General features: G+C 37.9%; 1 protein-coding gene across 1 annotated transcript; it reads left to right on the top strand.

Annotated features, from left to right (window-relative positions):
• The first annotated feature begins 15644 nt into the window (after positions 1–15644).
• Positions 15645–16610, top strand: LOC131900485 (olfactory receptor 10T2-like). Its single transcript, XM_059251709.1, has one exon. It carries the CDS (start codon positions 15645–15647, stop codon positions 16608–16610), a length of 966 nt encoding a protein of 321 aa, XP_059107692.1.
• Positions 16611–27385: the final 10775 nt, after the last annotated feature.

Genomic DNA, 27385 nt, shown 5'->3' with positions numbered 1-27385 from the left:
GGAAATAATATTACCTAAGTAAGTAGGAAGTGCAAACAAGTGACTTCCAAAAAAATGTGAGAAATGACAGAAACAGCTGGCTGCCTAGACAGTTACCCAAGATTTCTATGCAACATTGGGGCACCCGTCTTCGGCCTACAGGCCTAGCATATCTGATGCACTCATCTGTGAAGCAGGATTTTCTAAAGGGCCTTTCTACCTTGTCTTGGCATGGTTCAGCAGTCCTTTCTTTTGTGTCCTGCTTGTCCATTTTGCACAGCTTACTGTCAGCAGTTGAGGTAAGGGCACTTTCTAGCCCAGTGGCTAACTTGCCACAATGAAAATAAACTCTGTATGGAGTTTCTTCAATGCCCATCATCTTCTCTGAAGTATATTGGTACTTCCAGGAGCAGACATGTCTCATAGTCATAAAAAGAATCTATGTTATTAAAATATCTTAAATACCATATTCTGTAGATCTCTGAAGTGTTTGAAGATGACCTGTATATCTAAAATATATCTGTTTGACCTTGAAAACATACCTAATATGACTACAAGTTCGATTGTAATAGGTGACTAAATACTAACTTGCATTTTTTATATCTTAATTAGTTGGTAATAATAACTTTCAAGGACTATTAATTTGCATTACATTGTTAAATGAACTGTATAGGTAAAATACCTTGAACAAGATTAGAAATATATGTACAGTATTTTCTAACAAAATCAATCTCAAACTTGTGTCAATATAAATAATTTGTATTCAATATACAAAAATCCAGCCCCATGTAAAATATTTAAAACTAGTAGTTGCCTTTTAAAAGTAGATTCAATAATCTACTTTTAAATCTTATCCTATCCATATCCTCCCTTTTTCTCTTTTCAGAGTAGATTCAATAATCTACCCTTTATCATCATTTCTATATCTTTTTTCTTTTCAGAGTAGATTCAATAATCTACCTTTTATCTTATCATATCTATATCCTCTGTTTTTCTTCTCAGAGTAGATTCAGTAATCTACCTTTCATCTTATATCAATATCCTCTTTTTTCCTTTCCTTTTCTTTTTTTTAAAACAAGAACCTTGAATCTAATCCCCTTTGTTTAGCTTTTTTCCTGACCATTATCAACTAACAACTTATAACCAACCATCCTAAACAATGACAATTATCCATAATCCATTGAATAACCAGAAACCACCCACCTCACCTATTGGGAATGTGGGCATCATGTTCTTAAAATTACTTCCTACTGTCTTGGGGTGAAGGCGTCTTTAGGGAATCCTGACAATAAAATTTGTGGGTTAATTTTCAAGTCCTGGGAGAGTTAGCTATATCATTTGTCCGGTCTCTGCATAATGGGAAAGTGCAAGGCTTGTCTCAAGTCCTTGCTCGAGTAGTCTGTGAATCCGGATCATCTTAGCCATCTCAAAATTGTTCTCATCAGTTTGTAGTCCAAAGCCGATCTTTGGGTGGTGTTTGTCAGCTTAATGTTATTATCATTGTCCTGATGGAATCATCGTTGTGGGGTCCCATCATCTTTTTGGAGAGTTCTAAGTTGCTGTTAGGCATTGTCATGTTTCGTTGCAGAAAATCTTTTTCATGGGACTTTTTTTTGGATGATTTGTCCTTTTTCTTCAGATGTCTCATTTGTCCAGTGTTCTTCAGATTTCTTAGGCTTCATTCTCCTGAAAGATAAAAACAAAACACTTCCCCAATCCTAACTTTTGGGGGTTTCCTTTTTGCAAGTTATATCTGACCAAATGAAAAACATTAGTTAGTTGTATAAGTTAATTTAAATTGAATGGTCCTGCTGGTTGATGAACTATCACCTCTTCTAATTAAGAGGTCTCTCTTGTTCAAATTGAACCTTTATCAATTTTGATGGTATCCATAGCTCGTCTTCTCTTGTAGAAACAAAAGCAAAACCTCGCACCCAACATAATACATATCCTGGTTTCCTTTCTGAGGTCAGCGCATCTTTAAAGTATATAGGCTGATTTAATTCTGTAATTTTTTTCTAGTATCCAATGTATCCCTGTAGCTGTTGTTCCTTTCTCATTAACATTGAGAAAATTCAGTTAATAAAGTATTATGTAATATATTTCTGGGGATTTTTTTTTACCTCTTTCTGTTTATTTAGCATAACCTTTGGAGTTTGATTTGATCTTTCTATGACTGCTTGGCCTATAGGATTGTGTGGTATACCTGTAACATGCTTTATATTGTAATAAGCAAAAAACTGTTTCATTTTACCAGAGGCATGCTGGAACATTGTCAGTTTTAATTTGTACAGGTATACCCATGATGGCCATAACTTCTAGCAAATGCATGATTATAGAATCAGCCTTTTCGTAACTCAGAGCAGTTGTCCATTGATACCTGAACAGGTATTAATGGTGTGGTGTATATATTTCAATTTTCAAAATTCTATAAGATGTAACACACTCATCTACCAGATTTCATTCCTCTGAGTACCCTTTGGGTTATATCCTCCTGGTAGTGGAGTTCGAATGCATAAAGAATAAGTAGGACATTTACTTATAACTTCCTTGACTTGTTGCCAGGTTATGGGAAAATACTTTTTTAAACCCTTACTATTAAAAAAAAAAAAAAAGGCCGGGCAGTGGTGGTGCACGCCTTTAATCCCAGCCCTCATGAGGCAGAGCCAGGTGGATCTCTGTGAGTTTGAGGCCAGCCTGGGCTACCAAGTGAGTTCCAGGAGAGGCGCAAAGCTACACAGAGAAACCCTGTCTTGAAAAACAAAACAAAACAAACAAACAAAAAACCCTTACTGTTGACATGTTTTTAAAATGAAATTCTGAGGCCTCCAACACATTTCCTATCAATAGTTTATCAATCTCATCATTACCTTGTGCTGGAGGGCCTGGAAGACAAGTATGGGATTGGATGTGAGTTATATATAAGTGATGATTCCTATTCCTGATTATTTCTTGTAACTGAATAAATAACAAAGTTAATTTTGACTAATCAGGGATAAATTCAGCAGTTTCAATATGTAAGGCCACTCTTTTGCCATATTAAGTCAGTAACTGTTTTGAGAGGTTCCAAAAAAAATCCATTAATACCATCAGAATGGCATATAACACCAGAGAATCTAAGGTTACTGGGAACACATCTCAACAAAATAAAGACAATAGACTGTGAGCCTACAACTAACATCATGTTAAATGGAGAAAACTCAAATCATTCACACTAAAACCAGGCACAAGACAAGGATGTCCATTCTCTCCTCTTCTGGTTAATATAGTGCTTCAAGTCTTATCCAGAGTAAAATAATTGAAAAAAGAAAAAGGAGATACAAATAGGGAGGAAAAAATCAAACTATCACTCTTTGATGTGATTCTATGTATTAAAGCCCCTAATGACTCCACTAGAAATTCCTATAACTGATAAACAAATTTGGGAAAGTAGCAGTGTGCAAAATTAACATTAACACACAAAATCACTAGCCTTCTTTATACAAATGATAAACATAGCTTTCTTTATACAAACAAAAGGATTCAAGGGAAAATTATCATTTACAATGGTCTCAAAAATCCCTTGAAATAAATCTAACTAAAGGAATAAATATAAACAAAATGCTTATTCCATTTTATAAATAAATACCATGAAACTTTAAGAGATCAACAAAATTGTAAGATTCACTTGATATTGCTGGTTTTTAAACATAAGTAGTTATCAATTTGCCTCTTAGGACTCCTTTAATTGTATTCCACAGATTTTATTAGATTTTGGTTTTATTTTAATTCAGTTCTAGAAAATCTCAAATTTCCTTCTTGATTTCTTCAGTCACATATTGATCATCCAAAAATGTTGTTCAACCTCCATGACTTAATGCATGTTCTGTGGTTGATTTCTAGCTATATTTGGTTATGGACAGACAGAATACAGGAAGTTATTTCAACTTTCCTACATTTGTAATAGTTTGATTTGTGTCTTATTGATTGTATTATAGAGAAAACTCAATGCGCTGCTGAAAAGAATGTGTATTATACAGTGTCTGGAGAGAAAGTTCTGTAGATGTCTGTTAGGTTCATTTGATCTATGAAGTCCTTTAAATCAAATGCTTCTGTACTTAAATTTTGTTGGGATGATCTGTTTGTTAGTAAGAATGGGATATTGAAGTCATCCACTATTATTCTGTTAAGGTTAATTTGTGTCCAAGTATCCAGTACTGTTTGTTTTGTGAAATTGGATGCACTGACATAAAATGTATGTCTGTTAAGAGTGGTACTGTCTTCTGGTGGATTCTTTACAGCAAAGGATACCATTTCTGTGTAGAAACAGGCTATAGAATGGAAAAAACTTTACCAGCTGTACATTTGACAGAGGCTTAGTAACTAGAATATACAATGATCACTGAACATCAAGAATATAGACAACACAATTAAAAAATAGGGCATGGAACTAAATAGAGAGTTATCAAAAGATAAAATGCAAGTGAATGATAAATAATTTTAATAGTATACAACATACTTAGCCATCAGGGAAATAAAAACCAAAATTACTTTGAGATTTCATCTTACCATAGTTACAATGGCAAATATTGAAATAAACGACCACAAATGTTGCCATGGATATAGGGAAAGGGGAACACTTACTCATTGCTGATGGGAATGCAAACTGGTTCAGCCACTATTGAAATCAGTGTGGAGGTTCCTCACAAAGCTAGAAATAGATCTACCATATGATCTAGCTATATCATCACTCCTAGGCATATGCTCAGAAGACTCTATGTCCTATCCCAGAGATACTTGTTCATCTAGTTTAATGCTACTTTATTCACAATCTTTAGAAAATGAAAACAGCCTAGATGTCCATCAAATGATGAGCAAATGATGGAAATGAGGTACACTTACAAAATGAAATATTATTCATCTGTTAAAAATGAAGTAATTCTCAAGTAAATGCATAGAACTGAGTGAATGCTAGATTTTAATCTTTAGATGTGTTTTTCAATCGGAATACCTGATAAAGGCCAAGGTCAAGAAATTAGTGAAGGGAATAGGGACATTCAAGGGTGGTATAAATACAAGAAAAGTGAAACCAAAATCACTACACAGATATAAATAATAAAGATAGAGTAAAATTTAATGAAATGGAAATTAAAACAATATAAAAAATGATTAAATAAAATGGTTGATTCTTAAAAACATAAAAAAATGGACAAACCCTTAGCAAAACTAACTAAAAATAAGAATGAAATTAGAGATAAAAAGAGATATATAACTACATACATGAAGGATATCCAGATAATAATTAGGGAATAATTAGAAAACTTAAGATCATATTAGATTAAAAACTCTAGATGACATATGACCTACTGAAATTAAACCAATATAAACAACTTAGAAATATATCTATGAAGAACAATAAAACAGTATTAATAAAAAAATCTGAGGACATGGCTCAGATGGGGAGCACACTTGTTCTGCAAAGCATAAGTACCCAAGTTTGAGTCTGCAACACCCACATGTAATATTAAGCAAGGCTGTGCATGTTTGTAACCCTAGCATTGAGGCATAGAGACAGACAGATTCTGAGACTGCCAAACTGAAATACTGAAATTTGCTAGCTGACATAGTGAACTTCCAGTTCAGTTAGAGACTCTGCTTCAAAGCAATCAACGTGCACATCAGTAGAGGAAAACATCCCATGTCATCTTCAGTCTTCCATTTATGCACATGGGCATGTGCGCCTATACACTCACAGGAATACAACACACACACACACACACACACACACACACACACACACACACACATACACACACACCACTCAACTGATAAAACCAAGGTCCAATTTGTATCCCCTTAATCTCCTTATGTTGTTTTATTGCTCTGGCTAGAACTTCAAGTACTATATTGAATAAGTATGGGGAGAGCAGACAGCCTTGCCTCGTTCCTGATTTTAGTGGAATCACTTTGAGTTTCTCTCCATTTAATTTGATGTTGGCTGTTGGCTTGCTGTAAATTGCCTTTATTATGTTTAGGTATGTTTCCTGTATTCCTGATTGCTCCAAGATCTTTATCATGAAGGGGTGTTGGATTTTGTCAAATGCCTTTTCCGCATCTAGTGAGATGATCATGTGGTTTTTTCCTTTGAGTTTGTTTATATGGTGTATTACATTGACAGACTTTCGTATGTTGAACCACCCTTGCATCCCTGGGATGAAACCTACTTGATAATGGTGGATAATTGTTTTGATGTGTTCTTGGAGTCTGTTTGCCAGTATTTTATTGAGTATTTTTGCATCAATGTTCATGAGGGAGATCGGTCTGTAGTTCTCTTTCTTTGTTGTATCCTTGTTTGGTTTAGGAATCAGGGTAATTGTAGCCTCATAGAAGGAGTTTGGTAATGTTCCTTCTGTTTCTATTGTGGGAAACAATTTAAAGAGTATTGGTATTAACTCTTCTTTGAAGATCTGGTAGAATTCTGTGCTGAAACCATCTGGTCCTGGGCTTTTTTTGGTTGGGAGACTCTTAATGACTGATTCTATTTCCTTAGGGGTTATTGGACTACTTAAATAGTTTATCTGGTCTTGATTTAACTTAGGTATGTGGTACCTATCCAGAAAATTATTTATTTCTTTTAGATTTTCCAGTTTTGTGGAGTAGAGGTTTTTGAAGCATGACCTGATGATTCTCTGGATTTCCTCATTGTCTGTTGTTATGTCCTCCTTTTCATTTCTGATTTTGTTAATTTGTTTCTGTCTTTTGGTTAGTTTGGATAAGGGCTTGTCTATCTTGTTGAGTTTCTCAAAGAACCAACTCTTTGTTTCATTAATTTAAGCTTTTGTAGAGCAAAGGATATGGTCAACAAGGCAAAGTGACAGCCTACAGAATGGGAAAAGGCCTTCACCAACCCCACATCTGACAGAGGACTGATATCCAGAATATATAAAGAACTCAAGAAATTAGACATCAAAATGCCCAACAGTCCAATTAAGAAATGGGCTATAGAACTAAACAGAGAATTCTCAACAGAGGAAACTCAAATGGCTGAAAGACATTTAAGGAATTGCTCAACATCCCTAATCATCAGGGAAATGCAAATCAAAACGACTCTGAGATACCACCTTACACCTGTCAGAATGGCTAAGATCAAAAACACTGAAGACAGCTTATGCTGGAGAGGATGTGGAGCTAGGGGAACTCTCCTCCACTGCTGGTGGGAATGCAAGCTTGTACAACCACTTTGGAAATCAATATGGTGCTTTCTTAGAAAATTGGGAATCAATCTCCCCCAAGACCCAGCTATACCACTCTTGGGCATATACCCAAGGAATACTCAATCATACCACAAGGGCACTTGCTCAGCTATGTTCATATCAGCATTGTTTGTAATAGCCAGAACATGGAAACAACCTAGATGCCCTTCAACTGAAGAATGGATAAATAAAATGTGGTACATATACACAATGGAATACTACTCAGCAGAGAAAAAACAATGACATCATGAGGTTTACAGGCAAATGGATGGATCTAGAAAAAAATCATCCTGAGTGAGGTAACCCAGACTCAGAAAGACAATCATGGTATGTACTCACTCATAGGAGGATACTAGATGTAAACCAGGGATGACTGGAGTGCTACTCACAACTCTGGGGAGGCTACCTAGAGAGCAGGACCCCGGGAAAGACACAGGGATCGCCCAATGACAGAGAAATGGATGAGATCTACATGGACAACCTGGACGTGAATGGGGGTAATGAAGGGCAAGGGTCAAGGGAAAGAGAGCTTAGGGGAGCAGGAGATCCCAGCTGGATCAAGAACAGAGAGGGAGAACAAGGAATAAGAGACCACGGTAAATGGAGACCACATGAGAACAGGAAGAAGCTGGGTGCTAAAGAGGTCCACAGAAATCCACAAGGATACTCCCACAATAGACTACTGGCAATGGTCGAGAGACAGCCCAAAATGACCTACTCTGGTGATAGGATGTCCAAACACCCAAATTATCGTGCTAGAAACGTCATCCAATGACTGAGGGAACTGGATGCAGAGATCCACGGCCAGGCCCCAGGTGGAGCTCCGGGAGTCCAATTGGCGAGAAAGAGGAGGGTTTGTATGAGCGAGAATTGTTGAGACCAAGGTTGGAAAAAGCACAGGGACAAATAGCCAAACGAATGGAAACACATGAACTATGAACCAATGGCTCAGGAGCCCCCAACTGGATCAGGCCCTCTGGATAAGTCAGACAGTTGATTAGCCTGATCTGTTTGGGAGACAACCAGGCAGTGGGACCAGGACCTGTCCTCAGTGCATGTGCTGGCTGTTTGGAACCTGGGACTTATATAGGGACACTTGGCTCAGCCTGGGAGGAGGGGACTAGACCTGCCTGGACTGAATCTACCAAGTTGAACTCAATCCTCAGGGTAATCTTTGCCCTGGAGGAGGTGGGAATGGGAGGTGGGCTGGGGGAAAGGTGGGGGGGAGGGGGGAGAACAAGGGAATCCGTGGCTGATATGTAAAATTAAATTAAATTATAAAATAAAATTAAAAATAAATAAATAAATAAAAACCAAGGTCCATATTGATTCAAACATGAATCCTATTAGACCATTGAAAAAATAACTGACACCAGTGCTCTTCAAACTTCCAAATGTACTCTGCCAAATTGACTTTGAGAAGTCAATGTTATATTCATAACAAAAATAGAAAAAGACACAAACAGAAAGAAACTAACAGAATAATCTCCCTGATAAAGGTGGACAAAACATCTATCAATAAAATCCTTCCAAATCCAATTCAACTACATGTTGTGGAATATTAAAGATGTGTTACATTTGTTTATTCTGTGGAATATTTGTTTAATGATGCAAAGATGTGTTGCATTCTTTTATGCTGCATTTGTTTAACTCTGTGAAGCTGTGTTACTTTGTCTGTCTAAAACACCTGATTGGTCTAATAAAGAGCTGAACAGCCATTATGTAGGCAGGGGAAAGGATAGGTGGGGCTGGCAGGCAAACAGAATAAATAGGAGGAGAAATTTGGGGAGAAAAGATCAAGGAGCAAGAAAAGGAGAAGGACATCAGAGGCCAGCCACCCAGCTACACAGCAACTCACAGAGTAAGAAGTAAAGAAAGGTATACAGAATATAGAAAGATAAAAGTCCAGAGGCAAAAGATAGATGGGGCCATTTAAGTTAAGAAAATCTGGCCAGAAATAAGCCAAGCTAAAGCCAGGCATTCATAAGCCTCCATGTGATTTATTTGTGAGCTGGGGGGTCGACCACCAAAAGGGACATAAAGTAAAAACAAAACAAAACAAAACAAAAACAAAAACCAACTACAACTACATATAAGAAAGATCATTCACAATGGCCAAGTGAACCAATTTGAGCTATACAGGGATGGTTTGACTAGGCAAATCAACAAACAACACATCACATGAATGGACTCATGAACAAAAGAAATCACATAAGTGTACTATTAGCTGAAGAAAAGGACTATGACAAACTTCAGTTTCACTTCCTTATAAAAGTCCTAAAGAAACTAGGGATCAAAGGAGTATATACCAATACAATAAAGGTTACGTAGGACAAAGCCATAGCCAACATTATAATAAGTGGAGAAAGACTCAAAGTATTTCCACTGAAATTAGAAATTAGAAGAGGAGTACTCCAGTCTTATTCAGGCTGTCTTTGATGCCTTAGCTTGTACAGTTGCACAGGATAAAGAAATAGAGTAAAGACAGAAGAGGAAGAAGTAAAGGCATCACTATTTGCAGACAATGTGATCAGACATGACAGACAGCAAAAACAGAACCAGAAAACTTTTAGAACTTGTAAGTACCTTCATCCAGGAGCAGGACACAAAATTAACATATAAAAAGTACATTTTATTCTTTTGAATGTATTAATATTTTAAAATTTTATCATGGCCCTCATAATTCCTTATAGAAACATTAAACATATGGATACAGAGAGAGACAAAAGGAAGGTAGGAAGGTAGGAGAAGGGAGAATAGAGGAAGCAGAGAGGCTAGCAGGAAGGAGAAAGGGAAAATAAAAGGAGGGAATGGCATAGGGTGGATCTTGTCAAAAATGTATGATAAGCTTGAAAGACTACACCTCTATGAAACCCATTGCTATGTCTAATGAATGTACAACAATAAAAGGGAAAAATCATTGTTTTATACACCTGCGCATCAGCCACTGTATCTGTTAGCAGTGATGTTTTTGTGCCCAGTGGAGGCCACTCCAAGTGCTCTTTCTTAATAGATTGCCTCCTTTTGCTGCGGGCTTCCTTCTGAAGGACTGTGCTTTCTGTCTCTGTTATTATATATCATGCAAACTGGAGTTTCTTGGAAGAAGTATGATTTGTTCTGAACCAAAAAAGAAAACACAAAAAAGCAAAAAAAAAAAAAAAAAAAAGACAATGATTAAACACTTGTGACAGTTTATAGCCTCTTAGCAAGTATCAAAGAAATTGTCTAGATAGAAAAGGGGATTTTCAAAAAGAAGAAATATAGAGACTAGCAAGGGAAATGGAGAACTTAAGACAGAGCATCAATTGCCTCACCAACAGTATTAATACTATAACAGAAGATATTAGAGATCACATAGTAAAGACCATGAAGATGCTGAGGGGAAAGCAGGTGAGACAGGTAAAGGGAAGCTTTGCTGGGCACTAAGGATGGAGTACCATCACTGGGGACTGGAGTAAGGTGGGCTTTCTCTTCAACAAAGTCACTCCTATGAGAAACAATCACAGTGATCACACTGTATGGTGTTTATGCATGATCCCCAGGCAATTACTTCTCATGGCACCTCAGTCCCATGTCCTGTGAATAGGATGGAAGAGACTTGGCAAATTTTCAGAATTTAAAATTAGAGCAAATGGTATATAAGAAGCAAAATATGCCTGTGGGAATTACATACATTTCAAGACACATTTTCACTAGATTAAATTTAAATTACTTCTATTGTTATTCAGAAGAACCACAGAAATATAACTGAAAACTCCTCATGGTGTTGAAGATGAAAAGCAATTTTTATGGGCATCACATCGTATGATGCTGAGTACAACTCTGCTTGCACCTAGAAGCAAGAATCTCAAGATGATGGTCCCCTGTGGCCTCAGGACTCTCATTAAAAAGTTCATTGTACTGAGCTGCATTGACAACAAATGAACACAGAACTTGCCTTTATGGAGTCTAAATTCATAAGGGATTCATTGCCGGCATCTGAAAGGGGACATACTTGAAACTTACCCCTGAGTTATGACATATAAAACCACAAGACCTGCTAAAAGCCGCACCTATGTTGTAAGACTAAATTTTCCTTGCAGCTTACTTACTTCATTATTTTTAAAGAATGGAAAGTGAGTCTTCTTTGTTACAAGGTGGCATTTTTAGAGCAGTTTTGCTCTTAAAGAATATTGTTCTAATGATCAAGTGCTTGTGGGGGTTTATAGCCTGTTAGGAAGTACCAAAGAAATTATATGCACAGACAAGCTGGAAGTTAACAATACTACCAGTTCTTCATTTTTGGTAGAGCAGAAAACCCTGTGTAGAAAGTTTTGATGATGTGAAATAAACAGGAGTATAAATATCAAAGCAAAAGAAGGAGGTATGTATAAAGAGGATTATGGCTGGGTAAAACAAAGATGATAGTAGATCCAGTGTTACAGGTATCTTTTTCCTCAGTGGCTGTCAGAGTCGTTGGTAAGAATGGAAATAATATTATATAGTTGTATCCCCAGTCAGCTACACCTGGATAACATGAGGATATCAGAAGCTACCACTGACATATACAAGAACCATCTTAACCAGATCAATTAATTAAAACTATCAACTAAAGTCGCTGAGAAACATTGTCAAGCTACATATAACCTGGTATGAATTAGAAAGTTTCCTAAAACTTGTGTGTGGTATGTGTGTGAGGGCAGTGGGGGTGTAGCACTTTGATAATCTCTTCTAGCAATTCTAAAACGCCTGAAGGAAGATTATTTTTGCTTGAGTGAGAATTGATACTACAGCAAATACAGAAATCTCTCAAATAAGAAATAATGATAGCATCTTTCTCCTGGATGCTCAGTTACACAGCTGGAATTTCAAGAGGCATCTGATTGCTTTTATTGTCACACATTCATTCATTTAATTAAGCAAGCATGTATAAAGCACCTCTCCCCATGACTTCATGTTCATGACATGATTTTTAAAACCCATTAAGAGGGCAGCAAACTATTTCAGTGCACATTGAAATACAGGCAAATGGATCAAATAATGTAATTGGGGAGGAATTAATAAGTGAACTGAATTAGCACATGTGGAGGGCTTTCTTCAGACTCTGGGACTTCCATATTTTTCTACAGAAATTACAAAAACAGTACTCAAAAACTGCATTCACTCAATTTAGGCTAAAAGTTGGGGCACATGAAAGTTAACACAAACCTCTGTCTTTTTTGGGGATCATTCTTGGGGAAAAGTTCTCATCACCATAAAAGTTATATTAATCCAAAAGTGAGAAACAAAAAAGACTACCAGCCAGGACGACTTACTAAGGCTTCTAAAAGTAAGTGGTATTCGAATTGTCTTGTCAAAAAGTTATTTTTGTTTGTTTTGTTTTTGCAAAAAAGAGCAAGCAGACATGCATTTTAATTCAGAAAAAAAGTGTGTAAAGCAGAAGAGTCAAGAAAGAATGCGCTGCATTTTAGAAATAGTGCATGTTACTCTTATGTAGCTGACAACAAATGAAGATGGATTAGTGAGACCTCGAACTCATGATAGAGCATGTGTGTTTGGGGAGGAGGCTTTGTAGGCAGCGAGGCAAGTAAATCGTTCTCCATTCTCTCAACACCTTTCTATAATGTGCCATCCAGATAGACATACCACCTGTATCACCTTCGGCAAATCAAACACCTCTCTGAACTGTAGTTTCCTCATCACGAACAAGGTCAATATCGTAGCTATTCTTAGAGCACTTTTTAGGACATATGAAGTATTAACTAAAACATTAGGAACTGGAAGTTATTAGCACCACCTCCCTTGTAAGCAATGAGGATCAAAAAAGCAACTATAATGAAGACACAGCATGGGTACAAATATAACACTTAAGAAGCCAGAAATATGTACACCACAGGAATGGGAAGAGGAGGCCCCTGTATTCATTCTGTGTGATAGACACTGGGGAATAGCAGACTAGAGGGTTTCACATAGAAACCAAAATGTCAATAGAGTTCTGAGCTCTGTAATTATTTAAGGCACTTACCAGGATGAAAGGTATGAAAGAAAAAAAAAAACCAACCTTTTGTTCATTACTTGAAAGGATTGTGACACTAGAGATGTACAAGAAAAAATTACAATGTGATTGTTTGTTTCTGAAACAGTATTTTGATTAGTCCAGCCTGCCTTTGGATTTACTACATAGCCAAGGTTGCCCTTGAACTTCTGATCAGCTTGTCTCCTCCCAAGTGCTAGGATTATAAGCATGTACACCCAAAACCCAGCAAAGAGCATTTTTATAAGAGCTCAAACAGGAGCATAATATAGAGTAAACTGTAGTTCAATAAGTAAGAACAGAAAAAATTTCCTTTAGAAGTAAATTAACCAGGAAACCTTCAGAGAAAGAGTCTGTGGGGTGAACTTGAAGGCTAGCTCTAACAGTCTGAGTGAAAGCTGCCTAAGTAGATCTGTTGCTCTGTGTATTGACTGTTCCCTATGCCACTGATGTTCTCTTCACCAGTCCTCACATGTTCCATGCAGTTTGCCATTCTACTCTGCATCTTAGAATGTCACCTCCTCAGAGAGGTCTTCCCTAATAGATTAAAGAGCCGCATGCACTGCCATATCACAGAACTCGACATTGTGTTTCCTATTCAGTTTTAAGTGTCTGGAACATCATGAGCATTTAATTAATATATGTTGAATGAATTAATGACCTTTATAGATACCTAAACATTCTGCACCTAAATCTCTTCTGTAAATCTAAATGCCACCCACACCACATGATTTGTGAGGATTCTATGAGATAGCACTATCTGACCCCAACACATTTGTGACATATTGTAAGTATGAAATATGTGCCCATTTTCTGGCTTGGATTATTTTCTGCACCTAAATACACAATGCAAATAGGAAATAGCAACTCTTCAAATAAGAATATAGTTTTGTCTTTCATAATTTTAATTTAATCTTTGTGAATCTTACTGAATAATTTCTAGCTAGCATCTTTCTCTATTTCTCTTCCATGTCTTCATTTTCTACCTAACTTTCTTATAATTTTTGTCCTTCACCTTTAATAGTAGCTGAGGTTAAAAAGAAAAATTCTGTAAAGAGTCCTGGTAATTTCCTTTCATGTTTTCTTCATAGATTGCACCCTAAAGGAACAGACAAGATAGAAATATGACTGTGGGAGATTGGTGTGAGAAACTTCAGTTGGATCTTTTCATGCCTGCACTGCAAAGAGAAATGTTATCTTCACTAGCTAGAAAAGGCGCTGGGGGTTCTGCTAAAAATTCAAAAGCTCATCAGACCACTGTGACAAAAATTTGCAAATCTGGAATGAGGCTGTGTCTTTCAGATCATGTTAACTCCAAGGGAGTTCATTACATCATCTATGCAGTGGATAGAGCTTTGATACTCCAAATGAGTTCATTGTATCATGTTTGCATTGGACAAGAGCTTTGATGAGGCCTTAACTTCTTTAGGAACTTAAACATTATGTTATGCTTAAAAGTACTAATATAAATTTTATTATTTATGTGGATATTGCTATTTCTCTATCTTCAATTACTATACTAAGATAGGAATGTGCAAGTTACACATGCTGAATTCATTTATTCATCTGATCTGGTCATTGAGGTAAATTCATTCCTGGAGTCACTGGGTGGTGGAGAATACAAATAGTAACAGGACCAGGACAACACTGAAAAAAGTGAAAGTTTCTTGAGAATTTCTCACTGGTCTCTGCAGAATTTTAAAAAATCATGTCAATTTGAAAGCAAGTTACTCAGTTACTGTGTACATTCCATTACTAGGTTAATAAACAATGCGAAGGGCCAGGACATCATCTGATGAAGAACATATTTGGAAACTGTGGCATATCAAAATCAAGCAACTGAGACATTTATATTCTCTGTTTTCTTCAGTGTAGATCCCAAATGGAGAAAAGTGTTAAGGAATGCTTTGTGAGTAGATTTCAAGAAAACATTTGGAGCAACTCTTTGAGTTTCATGCAGATTCTGATACTAGAGTCTTTTCCCTCAACTGTTAGGCTCCTGGCTTGACTTCAGGGAGATCCACATTTGTGCATATATACATATATTCATTTACTTTTTAAAATTTATTTGTGCATGTGCTTATATGTGGGGTGTGTGTGTGTGTGTGTGTGTGTGTGTGTGTGTGTGTGTGTGTACATACCATGCTACATGTCTGGTGGTCATTTTTCTCCTTCCAACATGTGGGTACTTGAGATTGACTCATGTCATCAAACTTAGCTACAAGTACCTTTATCTGCTGATTATTTCACTGTCCTCACTTCCCTTTGTACAGGTTCTTCCATTAAATTGTTTCATAGTAACTCTGATAGTCTTGATTAAGTAACAGATGGCATCAGTGCAGAAGCTTCTCACAATCATCTCAGTGTCTTGACCTCAAGCACATATTCACCCCTGGAGAAAAATCATTGCCACCTGGAGGATGGGCAATCACACCACAGTGACCATGTTCCTTCTATGGGGATTTTCTAGCTTCCCAGAACTGCAGAATCTGCTCTTTGTTGTGATTCTCCTCTCCCATGTGACCATCCTCCTAGCAAATGCATCCATCATGGTGGCTATCAAGCTCAACCACAACCTTCACACCCCCATGTACTTTCTCCTCTTTGCCCTGTCCTTTTCAGAAACCTGCACCACTATGGTGATCCTACCGCGAATGTTAGTGGATTTGTTATCAAAGAGAAAGGCCATTTCTCTCCCTGAGTGTGCCACACAAATGTTTTTCTTCTTTGGACTGGCTGCCAACAATTGTTTCATCTTGTCTGCCATGTCCTATGACCGTTACACTGCCATCCACAGCCCACTGCACTATCATATCCTTATGACTTCAAAGGTCTGTGTTCAGCTTGTGGTAGCTGCTTGTGTGGTTGGGTTCCTCTGTTCTTTTGGCATTACCTTCACCATATTCAACTTGTCTTTCTGTGATTCCAACAATATCCAGCACTTTTTCTGTGATATTTCACCCTTGGTCCATCTTGCTTGTAACTACACTGTTCATCATGCCATGATTATTTTTATGCTCTCTACATTTGTTCTGGTGGGCAGTTTTGTTTTAATCATGATTTCCTATGTCTTCATAGTATCCCTAGTTGTAAAAATGCCTTCTGCACAGGGGAGGTATAAGGCCTTCTCAACGTGCTCCTCCCACCTCACAGTTGTGTCTATGCACTACGGATTTGCTTGCTTTGTCTACTTGATACCCAAGAACAGTGACTCCTTCCGTGAGGACATGCTGATGGCTGTCACATATACAGTACTGACACCTCTGCTCAACCCCATTGTTTATAGCCTAAGAAACAAAGAAATGCAGACAGCCCTGAGGAAGGTACTACATAGTGTCAACAAAATTTTGCCTTGCCTGGCAAGTAAAAAGGCCCTGAACACTTAAGAACAACTATTGAGCAGTGACAACCAAAGTGGGAAATTGGATATTTCCATAAAAGACCATTATTTAATATACAAAGCAATTAAAGTGTTATCTAACTGCCTAAAGTGTCCTGGTCTCACCACTTTCCTACAGCAAATAGATCATGGTTTTAAAACATGTATACATGTAGTAGACATATCAGAATGCTTTGGAACACTATTTTCATGACTGTAGTTGCTTTGGTGGAAAAGAATTATTATATTAATGAGAAAAAAGAAAAGAGAAGAAGTTAGGGAAGAAATGAGAAGGCTAGGGATATAGGTGGAGAAACAGAAGAGGGAGAGATGGGGAGGGAGGGGGATAGTGAGTAGAAATTAGCAGTGTGATTGGCTGACAAAGGAGGAAGCACAAACACTTCTACTGAACTGAATATGAGATATGATCACAATACTGATAAATTTAAAGTCAACTTGAAAGGATGATTTATTCCTATTAAAAAGCAGAGCTTAGGTATCAGAGACTACTCTGGTACTAATAACCCCAGGTAAGACACTACCCACCACCTACTAACACTCCTTAGAGCCTGCCCACTTCTCCCTAGTAGCATCCTCTTCCCTCGGTTGGGATAAACTTTTTGTAAGATGTGTCTCTGTCCTTCCTCACCTGCCTAAAGCATCTTCTGATTGGCTTAATAAAGAGCTGAAAGCCCAATAACTAGGCAGGAAGTCGATAGGCAGGACTTCTAGGAAGTGATAGGAACTGTGGAAAGAATCTGAGGTAGGGGATTCACCAGCCAGATGCAGAGGAAGTTGGACATATGGTACCGAGGAGAGGTAACGAGCCACATGGCAGAATGTAGATAAATATAAATGGCTAATTTAAGTTTTAAGAGCTAGTTGGGAACAAGCCTAAACTAAAGCCAAGCTTTCATAATTAATAAAAGTCTCCATGTCATTATTCAGGAGCTGGTGGTCCAAATAAAGTTCAGCTATAATTGCTGCCCAGTGAGCAGCATGTATAGTCAAATATAGGGTCTGAGAAAGCTGAGAAAAGTTCTGGGGGAGAATCCAGATGCAGCTCCCTAACAAGAACAGTGTCTCTGGCAGGTTAATGCCTGAGGGTGTGAGGCTAGGCTTTCATAGAAAGGCAAGCAATGGCTGCAGCCCAGAACCAATGGGGTAGCCTGCTGGATGGACCCAAGTGGCGGTGGGGAGCCAGTTGCCAGTGCCATGTGCTAAGCAGAGCCACAGAAGGAACCTACAGATGCACAGAAGAGCACGGGAGCCACAGTGCACAGACACTGCAGTCTCTCTGGCCAGCTTGTGAGTGCTTGCTGTGTGCAACTGCCCCTTCCTGTTGGGCTGGTCATGGTGGATGGCCTGGCTCTTTAATGTTTGTTCATGTGGTCAGATAAATGCTGCAGGTGCACAGAAATCCAGATACAGATGGAGAAAAACTCTGAACAGGTACAGTATGCTTGAAAATATGCTTAGGTGCTGGAGAAAGAAAAGAAAATAGGTATAGACAGTCAGAAAAATAGTCTAAAAATAATAAAGTCTTTTAAAGAAAGAGTACAGTAATATAAAAAGGACAAGTCACATAAGGATGGGAAATACCCTAACACAGACGTTCAGACATTATATAGTGCTTCATTAACTTTAAGTTTTTAAGTGCTAATGAGCAAAACAAACAGCTGCTGAGAGACACTGGATTGTGGAAAAAACTGCTAAATTAAACCAGCCTATGAATTTTAAGGATGTCTTAACTTTGGAATGGAAGTTAGGAAATGTGTTTTGTTGGGGGAAAGATTATGCCTTTTTTCCCACATGAAATGAAAAGCTATTGATTCCTTCAAAATTAATAAAGATTAGATTTGACTGAGGGAGACATCCTGAAAATCTTGGCTGCAGACATGAAGGAAGAAACAAAGAAAAACTACCATACAGGTGACATATATGCTGATCTCTCTAAATGGAAAAGCTCTGAGAATGGATGAGACATGAAAAGTCTTGTTGGCTACAGAGTCCCCATGACTTATTATGTGCCATTCTTTCATATGACATGGATGGCGGGCTATATTATGGATTAGTTATGCAGTTCAAATGGATTTATAAAATTGACAGATGTCTTTTTCCAGCTCAAACATAAAACAGAGAATCATCTTTAGCTGATTTGTGCACACAGCACATCCCATACTTGTGTTAATGAAGATATGTATGTTAGCTTTAAAAGTTTGCATGTTTCCAGGATAAAAGGACCAGACACCAATGAAGATAATGCAAATATCCCAGGTGATACAGCCTAACAGAATGCCTTTATTGCTGTTTCCTAAAAAATCTGCTTCCAGGACAACTTCAAAGTGGTTAGCTAAGGTGGCCTAGCTTCACACACTACTCCAGCCAGGACTTTAGATAAGCCCTACACTTTCTCATCCCAACAAACCAAACAGCTAGCTCTCCCAGGTCTTGACCATTATTCAGATTTTCTCAGGGTCCTTTAGAGATGACATTGCCCCCTAGAAAGCAGGAAATAATTTTAAGAACATGATGCCCACATTCCCAAGAGGTGGGGTCAGTGGTTTTTTGGTCATTTGGTGGGTTATAGATGTTTGTTGTCATTTAGGGGGATTAGTTGCAAGTTGTTATTGGTCATGGTCAGGGAGGAAACTAAACAATAGAGGTTGGATTAAGGGATTTCTTTCATTCTTCCTTCCTTTCTTTTTTCTTCCTCTATCCTTCTTTCTCTCTTATATAGTGAAAATAAAAGGGGAGATATAGAAATGATAGGATATAAGGGTAAATTACTGAATTTACTTTTAAACTAAAAAGCAACTACTAGTCTCAAATATTTTACATTGGTATGGATTTTTTTATATTGATACAAATTTAAGGTTATTTTTGTTAGAACATACTGTATAGATGTTTCTACTCTTGTTTAAGGTATTGTACCTATGTAGTTCATTTCAAAATTTAATGTAAAGTTCTTGTCCTTGAAAGATACTATTACAAACTGTTTAGGGTAATTAAGAAATGCAGGTTAGTAGTTAGTCACCTTTAACAATCAAACCTATAGTCATGTTAGGTATGTTTTCAAGGTTAAACAGAGATACATTTTAGATAGATGAGCGATCTTCAAACACTTCAGAGATCTACAGAATATGGCATTAAAATGTTTTAGTAACATAAGGTTTTTCCTGAGAGTGAGATGTATCTGCTCCTGGCAGCACCAATCTACTTCAATGAAGATGATGGGCATGAAAAACTTCCACATGGAATTTGCTTCAAATGTGACAAAGCCAGCTACTGGGGAAGCAACTTCCCTTGCCATGGTTGCTGACAGTATGCTGTCCAAATGAGACAAGCAGGACACAAAGGAAGTCATCTGATGAATTTTGCCAAGACAAAGTAGGCCAGTCCTTCAAAATTCTTTCTTCACAGAAAAGTCTGTCAGATGTTCTAGGTCTGAGGAATAATTTCCAAACTATGTAAAGAACATAAGAAACCAGACATCAACAAACCAAACAATCTAATTAAAAATGAGGTACAGATCTAAACAGAGAATTTACAATAGAGCAATATCAAACGGTCAAGAAGCTCTTGAAATGTTCAATATCCTTAGCTGTTAGGGAAATGCAAATCAAAATGACTCTGAGATTCCATCATACACCTTTCAGAATGGCCAAGATCAAAAACACAAGAGACAGCTCATGCTGGAGAGGATGTGGAGCAAGGGGAAACACTCCTCCATTGCTTGTGGGAGTGAAAACTTGTACATCACTTTGGTAATCTATATGACTGTTTCCCAAAAAATTAGAAATTCATCTGCCTCAAGATTCATTGATACCACTCTTGGGCATATACCCAAAGGATTCTCCATCACACCACAAGAACACTTGCTAACCTATGTTTGTAGCAGCTTTATTCATAACAGCCACAAACTGAAACAACCTAGATGTCGTTCAACTGAAAGATGGAAAAAAATGTGGTACATTTACACAATGGAGTGTCATGAAATTTGTAGGCAAATGGATGTAACTTGAAAAAAATCATCCTGAGTGAGGTAAACCAGACTCAGAAAAACAAAATGTTATGTACTCACATATAAGTGAATATTAGCTGTAAAGTAAGGGATAACCATGTTACAATTCACAAACCCAGAGAATAGGAGTGATAAGCAGGGTTCAAGGTGGGGGGGATGCATGAATCATCCTGAGAAAGGGAAATAGAATAGATACCATGGGTGGATGGCTAGGGTGGGATCAGGTTGGGGGAAGATGGAGGGAAAGAGTATTTGGAGAGACAGCTGGAATTGGGGGGCATTTTGGGCATGAGCTAGAAACCCAGAGCAAAGGAAACTCTTAGGAATCTAAGAGGGTAACTCTAGCCAAGATTCCTAGCAATGGGAGATACTGAGCCTGAACTGGCCATCTCCTGTAATTAGGCAAGACTTCCAGTGGAGGGATTGGGGCACCAACCCAGTCACTAAACCTTCAGCCTACAATTTGTCCTGCCTATAAGTATGCTAAGATAAAGGTGGCACAAAACTTGGGGGAGTGACCAGCCAATGACTGGTCTGCCTTGAGACCCACACCACAAGAAGGAGCCCACCCTGACACTGCCCAGAGGTCCAGGACCCAGAGACTGGATAGTCTGGAGATCTAGGATAGAACCAAACAAGACTAACAAAAAAAGTCAATGAAATGATTTCTAATGATATTCTGCTATACCCATAGATTTGTGCCTACTGACTGTGGAGGGCTGTCGGTGAGGTTCTCAGGTTGGTGAGAAATAAGCTAGTTAGACAACCTAGCATAGTAATCAAACATGGAATGTTTGTATATTTTACTTCATATAAATTTGCATTAAAATGCAGACTATAAAGCAGATAGAAATAATGAATTGTTGCTATTAATTTGTAAACAGAAATAATTATAGGGAAATTTACTGATATCTATAATTTTCTTGAACACATACCTAAAAGATTATATATATATATATGCATAAAAATTAAATGATAAAACAAATGTAAATTTGTTATAAGTGCATAATGTCCTTTACAAAAATGTGGTGACAGAAATTCTAGTCCCCATGCCCCCTAAACATTTTCACTGTCATGTGAAGATCTGTAATGTAGTTCTTCCTCCTACAGACTGAGCAGAACTTCAGTACATCTCCTCCTCCCTTTTATTGAAAACAAATTCTTTTCTCATACAATATATCCTGGTTATACTTTTCCCTCCCACTACTCCTCCCCATTCCTCCCCTCCCTCCTCTCCCATCTGGATCTACTCCCTTTCTGCCTCTCACTTAGAAAGAACAGGCTTCTAAGAGATGAGAAGAAGACAACACTACAATATAGTAAGTTAAAACTTAGACCATAACATTGAAGTTGGACAAGTCAAACCAACAGAAGAAATAGAGCCCAAGAGAAGGCACAAGAGTCAAAGACACATTCATTCACGTACTCAGGAATACCATAAAAACACTAAATTGAAACCACAGTATATATTTAGAGGACCTGGCATAGACCCTTATAGGCCCTGTGCATACTGCTTCAGTCTCTGTGTGTTCATATAAATTTTGCTTGGTTGATTTAGAGGGTCTTGCCTTCCTGGTGTCCTCTATCCCTCTGGCTCTTACACTCTTTCTGCCTCATATTCTACAGGGTTCCCTGAGCCCTGAGGGGAAGGACTTGATAGAAGCATCCAATTTATAGCTGAGTGTTCCAAGGTCTTTCTTTCTGTGCTTATGTCTGGTTGTGGGTCTCTGTATTTTTTCCCATTTGCTGTAGGAGGAAGTTTCTCTGATGATGACCAAACAAGGCACTGATCTATGAGTATAGAGAGCATCATTATAACACTACATTTTCTTTCTTTTTAAGACCAGTATTATTTGGTTTTATCTTAGGCCTCTTGTCTATTTAGTCTTTGGTTCTTGGTCACTCACGTAGTATTGGGTATGGGTTCCATCTTGCAGAGTGGGCCTTAAGTAAAATCAGACATTGATTGGTTACTCCCATAAGCTTCATGCTAACATTTCCCTAAGAATATTTTGCAGGCAGGACAGCATTATAGACCAAAAGATTTGCGACTGGGTTGGTGATTACACTTCTCTTTTGGTAGCCTGCAGAGCTTCCCATACCAAAGACATTAGAATGTAGGGGTGAAGGTTCTATGTAGGCATCAGCTCAACCTCTCTGTGTTCAATGAATTGTGTGCTATTTTCTGCAAAGGTCCTTGCTATCAGTTTGTGGAGAGTAACCTATTGTCTTGGCAACACCTGGGTTACATGGGGATTTCCATGAGATTCCTTTGTCCAACAACTCAATTGGATGTAACCCAGTCCCAGTACTGACAAGAGATGGCCAGTTGGGACTTAGCCTCCCCTATTATTTAGACACTTCATTAGGATTACCTTATGATATTTTAGAAAGATTCCACTGCATTAGATTTCCATACCATCCCTCAAATGAGACACTTCCATCTGTCTCCTCTGCTGTATTCCCTCCTTCAACCCCCTTTCCTCTCCCACTCCCCACCTGATCCTCCATTCTAATATCCCCTTGCCCTGAGTTCACCCATAAAATCTATTATATTTTCCCCTCCTAGGGAGATCTATGTGTCCCCCTAGTCTCTTCCTCTATACCTAATCTCTCTGGGTCTACAGTTTGTAGCTTGGTATTTACTTAATGGTGTGTGTGTGTGTGTGTGTGTGTGTGTGTGTGTGTGTGTATACATACCCTATTTATCCTTCTGTGTCTGGGTAATCTCATTAAGGATGACTTTCTCTAGTTCCATCCATTTGCCTGAAAATTTCATGGTGTCTTTTTAAAAAAAAATTTAACATCTGATTAATACTCTACTGTGTATTACCACATTTTCTTTATTCATTCTTCTGATGAGGGACATCTAGGCTTTTTACAATTTCTGAATATTATGAATAGAGCAGTGTCTAGTTAGGATTTCTATTGCTGTGAAAAGACACCATGACCATGGCAACTCATAACAATTTCAGAGCTTTAGTCCATTATCACCATGGTAGGACATGGAGGTGTGCAGACAGACATGGTACTGCAAAAGGAGATGAGAATTCTAGACAGGCAACAGGAACTGAACTGCCATATTAGGCATGACTTGAATATATGTGAGACTTCAAAGCCCACCTCCACAGTGACACACTTCTTCCAACAATGCCACACTTACTCCAACAAGGCAACACCTCCTAAGAGGGCCATTCTCTATGGGCCAAGCATTCAAACATAGGAGTCTATGGGGACCATAACCTATTCAAACCATCATAAGCAGCAATCAACTTGCTTGAGCAAATGTCCTTGTGGTAGGCTGCTGGGGATGTATTTCTGTATGCTGTGAATGTGTTGCTCTGATTGATTGATAAATAAAATGCTGATTGGCTGGTAGCCAAGCAGGAAGTATAGTATAGGTGTTATAAAGAGAGAGGAGAATTCTGGGAAGTGGAAGGGTGAGTCAGGAGATGCTGTCAGCCACTGCCACCATGAGAAACAAGATGTAAAGTACTGGTAAGCACAAGCCACATGGCAACTTATAGATTAATAGGAATGGGTTGATTTAAGATATAAGAACTAGCTAGCAAGAAGCCTGCCACAGCCATATAGTTTATAAGCATTATAAGTCTCTGTGTGTTTACTTGGGTCTGAGTGGCTGCAGGGGCTGGGTGGACACAGGAAAACTTCAACTACAGTAGGATGAAGTGAATATGCCTAAGAGTGGTGTTGCTGCACTTGTGGTAAATCTATTCCCATCTTTTTGAGGAATCACCATATTGATTTTCATAGTGATTGTACAAGTTTGCTCCCCTACCAGCAGTGGATGAGGATTTCCCTTGCTCCAGATTATCCCCAGTATGAGCTGTCAGCTGTGTTATTGACAGGTATAAGATGGAATCTTAAAGTAGTTTTGATTTGCATTCTCTGATGGCTAAGGATGTTGAACATTTCTTTAAGTGTTTCTCAGCCATTTGAGATTGCTCTACTTAGAATTCTGTTTAGACCTTACCCCGTTTTAAAATTTGATTATTTGTTTTTTTAATATCTAGTTTCTTAAGTTCTTTATATATTTTGGATACTAGTTCTCTATTGAATGTGGAGTTGGTGAAAATCTTTTCTTATTCTGTAGGATGCCTATTTGCTCAAATGACAGTGTTTTTTTTGCAATGCTTTTTAGTTTCATGAGGTTCCATTTACTAATTGTTGATATAAGTGCCCATGTTATGTTCTGTTCAGAAACTCTTCTGTGCCAATGAGTTTGATGATATTCCCTGCTCTCTCTTTTATCAGGTTCAGTGTATCTGGTTTTATGTTGAGGTGTTTGATCCACTTGCACTTGAGTTTCATATGGGGTGATAAGTATGGATCTGTTAATATTCTTCCACATGCAGACATCTAGTACAATCAAGGGGAACATCAAAAGGCTTTGTGGCATGATTAGATTCTCATGGATGTTTACTTGTGGAGTCGACACTCCATACACCTGTAGAGAGGCTGAATATTCATTTCAGCTTTCAAACATCAACTATCATCAGTAATCACACACAAGAGTGAACAGGGCAGTCAGTGCATCTCTTATTTCTTCTGAGTCTTATTATCAGTGGATATGGTATAATTGTTTAAATGCAGTAAGACATGGAGCAGTGTATTGTGTACCACCATGCAGGAAAATCTAAGAAGTAAATATACTAACACTCTCAGTGTAATTGTTGCAGTGTGGCATTATGCTTAAAAAATGTCAAAATAATTCATTACAAAAATTGTGAACCAATATGTAATAGTTGGTGACAGTGGATTTTCTGTTTCAGAAAGGCCTATTACCAAGAGTTGCTTCATGAGAGAGCAGTCATGTCAACCACTTTCTCCATGTGTTCTTTCTCTTCCCCAAATTTCTTCTAGGTGAATTCTCAGGTGATAGCCTTACTTGATGAGAACTTTTCCTGGACATCTACATAGGACCTAAGACTCTTAAGCCTTGGTGGGTTTTCAGAAATATAAAGACTGGTACTAAATAAGAAGTAAAATGCCCTTTGAGGACTCATCCATTTTCAAACATGCTTCAACAAGTTGAATTTCAATCATTTTCCTTTTTTTAGATTGACAAGAACAAAGTAAAAAAATGAAATTAAAAAATATCTGTGGACATCAGAAAGAGTTCTAGGTCTACAGGGGGCTGTTCTCCTGCTGGGGACAGAAAGCTCTAAGTGATGCAAGGGGTAATGGTCTCAGGTGGCCTTGTGGATCTCATTAGGGGTGCACCAAACTTAGCTCCAGCCACAGGATCTGGAAAGACACTGCCCTGTTGTCATAAGAGAACTCAACTTCAGGTAGAAGTGAACTCACCACAGGCATGCACAGGGGAAACTGTCTTAAAATTTTTTCTTAAATAACATTGCAGAAAGGACTGAAGAAGACTGCATGATGTGTAAGTTCTACATACAGCTCCCCTCATTATTTTAAAAAGATTAGATGTTATCCTTCTTTGGTATGAGGTGTGAATTTAATTTTCATTTCTATCTGCCATGAATATTTATTTTTAACATCTACTAATTACCAAATCCTTGTGAGGGTTAATAGGGAGAATATGATAAAGATAATAAGGATACCACTGGGCTGGAAATGTGTGATATATTTTTAAATACATATAAAATATATGATGTATAAAATTCATATGTATATATGTGTATTTGAAAATATACTTCTATATATTTATAAATAAAATGGTTCTTCTATTTCCATTGTTTCATCTGTGGTTAAATTTCACTATACACCACTGGCAGCTGTCTTCTTCCTGTGTTTCTCATTATTTATCACTTTGCTACTCATTCCTTGGACCATTTGATATCATCACTATGTGATTATGATTTATAAGCTCAACAAGCATTCTTATGGTGGAATTAAGGGAAAATCTGTACATGAAACCTGGAAATACAACTCTAGATAAAAAATATAAAACAAAATCCATGGATCTCTCTCTCTCTCTCTCTCTCTCTCTCTCTCTCTCTCTCTCTCTCTCTCTTTTTTTTTTTAGCTGAGGATCGAGCCCAGGGCCTTGCGCCACTGAGCTAAATTCCCAACCCCTCTTTGTTTTTTGTTTTGTTTTGTTTTTTAGGTTTCTGTGTAGTTTTGGTGCCTGTCCTGGATCTTACTCTGTAGACCAGGCTGGCCTCGAACTTGCAGAGATCCGCCTGGCTCTGCCTCCTCAGTGCTGGGATTAAAGGCATGCACCACCACTGCCTGGCGGATCTCTCTCTCTTTTTTAAATATTTTCTACCACCTGCAACTCAATAAAACCTAGCCTCAATTTTTCTGGACAGTTAAAATATCAGTAACTGCCATGCATCTGAGTTGAAATCAAATTAGGTTTGAAGAAAGGTAAGTACACTTTCCCAAAGACTGGTAACAAATAGTCAATATATTTTACCACTGAAAGTCACCCAACAAATAGGAATTAGTTGTACCTGCAGTACATTCTGGTGGACAATACACTCTTCACCTGACCAACATTTTAAATGCCTCTAGAAAGTTCAGTGGTTAACAGCACCCTTGAGTTTTCAAATGGTGAAGGACAAAGTAACTTCAAATCAAGACTAAGGGTAAAATCCCTGTAGATCTCCTCGCTGATTCAAAGAAATATGTCAAACTAACTTCTCCAAGTCTCATTGCAAGAGTGGGGTCTGGAAAAACTGGGGTCTATCTAGGGTTTTGGGGGATGAAAATTAATTGTTTCCCTTTCAACTGCAGAATTGGCATGGCGCAGACTGTGTGAAAAA

Source organism: Peromyscus eremicus, chromosome 1, assembly GCF_949786415.1.
Source record: "Peromyscus eremicus chromosome 1, PerEre_H2_v1, whole genome shotgun sequence".
NCBI lineage: Eukaryota > Metazoa > Chordata > Mammalia > Rodentia > Cricetidae > Peromyscus > Peromyscus eremicus.
This window is presented reverse-complemented; position numbering and strand designations above follow the sequence as displayed.